This window comes from Nannochloropsis gaditana (assembly GCF_000240725.1).
Source record: "Nannochloropsis gaditana CCMP526 unplaced genomic scaffold scaffold280, whole genome shotgun sequence".
Classification (NCBI taxonomy): Eukaryota; class Eustigmatophyceae; order Eustigmatales; family Monodopsidaceae; genus Microchloropsis; species Microchloropsis gaditana.
This window is the reverse complement of record NW_005803673.1, coordinates 182-1,341: the sequence shown is the minus strand read 5'-3', so window position 1 is coordinate 1,341 and position 1,160 is coordinate 182. Positions and strand designations below refer to the sequence as shown.

The 1,160-nt window shown below is 62.1% G+C and overlaps 1 protein-coding gene across 1 annotated transcript; it reads left to right on the top strand.

The window, feature by feature from the left end:
* Positions 1-252: 252 nt before the first annotated feature.
* NGA_2056900 (uncharacterized protein) lies at positions 253-552 on the top strand (the record flags this gene model as incomplete). The annotated part of the gene is made up of 1 exon (XM_005855138.1): positions 253-552. A coding segment is annotated over one exon (300 nt), but the record flags the coding sequence as incomplete, so codon positions are not given.
* Between the last annotated feature and the right edge of the window lie 608 nt (positions 553-1,160).

The following is a 1,160-nucleotide window of genomic DNA, read 5'->3' as shown; positions in this document are numbered from 1 at the left end:
CGCCAAAGACCTGTATTTGGAGGCCTTAGGCGTGGAGGCAGGATGCCTCGAGGGTGAGTCGAGGGGGGAGTGTTTCACGTCCAAGACTCCTTGTCTCGTGGCACGGGGGGTTGTACTGTAAGTGTGTGTGCTTGGTTTGATGGACAATCAAGAGGCCGCAGAGGCCGCTAGAAGGGGTTCCATCCGACCCCCCTGCCTCCGTCTCCTTGCATGCTCACCCGCTACGCTTTATTTCTTCCCGCCCTCGCCCCTCTCCTAGCCCTTTTCAACTTGGGCGTCGCCAACCTTCGGCTCGGGCGTCTCAGTGACGCGCAAGACGCCTACGAGAAGCTTCACACGCTCACCCCTCATTGCCCCGAGGTCCTCTACCAGCTCGGTCATATCGCCGAGGGCCAAGGTCAAGCGTCGGAGGCGATTCGCTGGTTCCAAGTCTTGCTCGCGGAGTTGAGGGCGCGAGGCAAGGGGATGGGGAAAGAGAAGATGTTGTACCAAAGGGGGTTGTCGAATAGAGGCGTGGACGAGGGGGGATGGACGTCGTCTTCGTCGCTGGGCTTGTCCTCCGGGTCCTCTCTCTCCTCACCCTCGACGCCAGGAGCGGGCAGCCACACAATGATGGGAGGGGACCTTCCTCCCAGCACCATCGACGCGGTCAGCGGCGGGGTGGCAGCTGTGGACGACGAAGTCCTGGCACGGCTTGGTCGACTCTACGACGCGGAGGGGGCAGAGGCGCAGGCCTTGCATCATTTCCAGGAGAGCGACCGCGTGAATCCTTTCAATCTGGAGGTCATTTCCTGGCTGGGCCTTTGGTTCGCCCGGCAGGAGCAGGTGTGTGCGATGGAGGGGGGGAAGGGAGAGGACAATAGGGACAGAGCGGTGGCGCCAGCGTGCTGCCGGGGATGGCGAAGGGCTCACGGCAAGCGAGTCGGCAGGAGGGGCGGTGTGTGCGAAGCCTAGGACAAGGGTACCTGGCTCGAGAAAGCGATGTGGAATGTGCGTTGTTCCCCCTCCCTCTCTAGGGCTCATTTCTGCCCCCCTTTCTTCCGCCACAGTACACGACTGCCCTCATCTATTTTCATCGAGCCGCGGCGGTCCAACCGGACTCTTCCCGCTGGCCTCTCATGCAGGCCAGCTGCCATCGCCGCCTCGGAGATTTCTTGCAA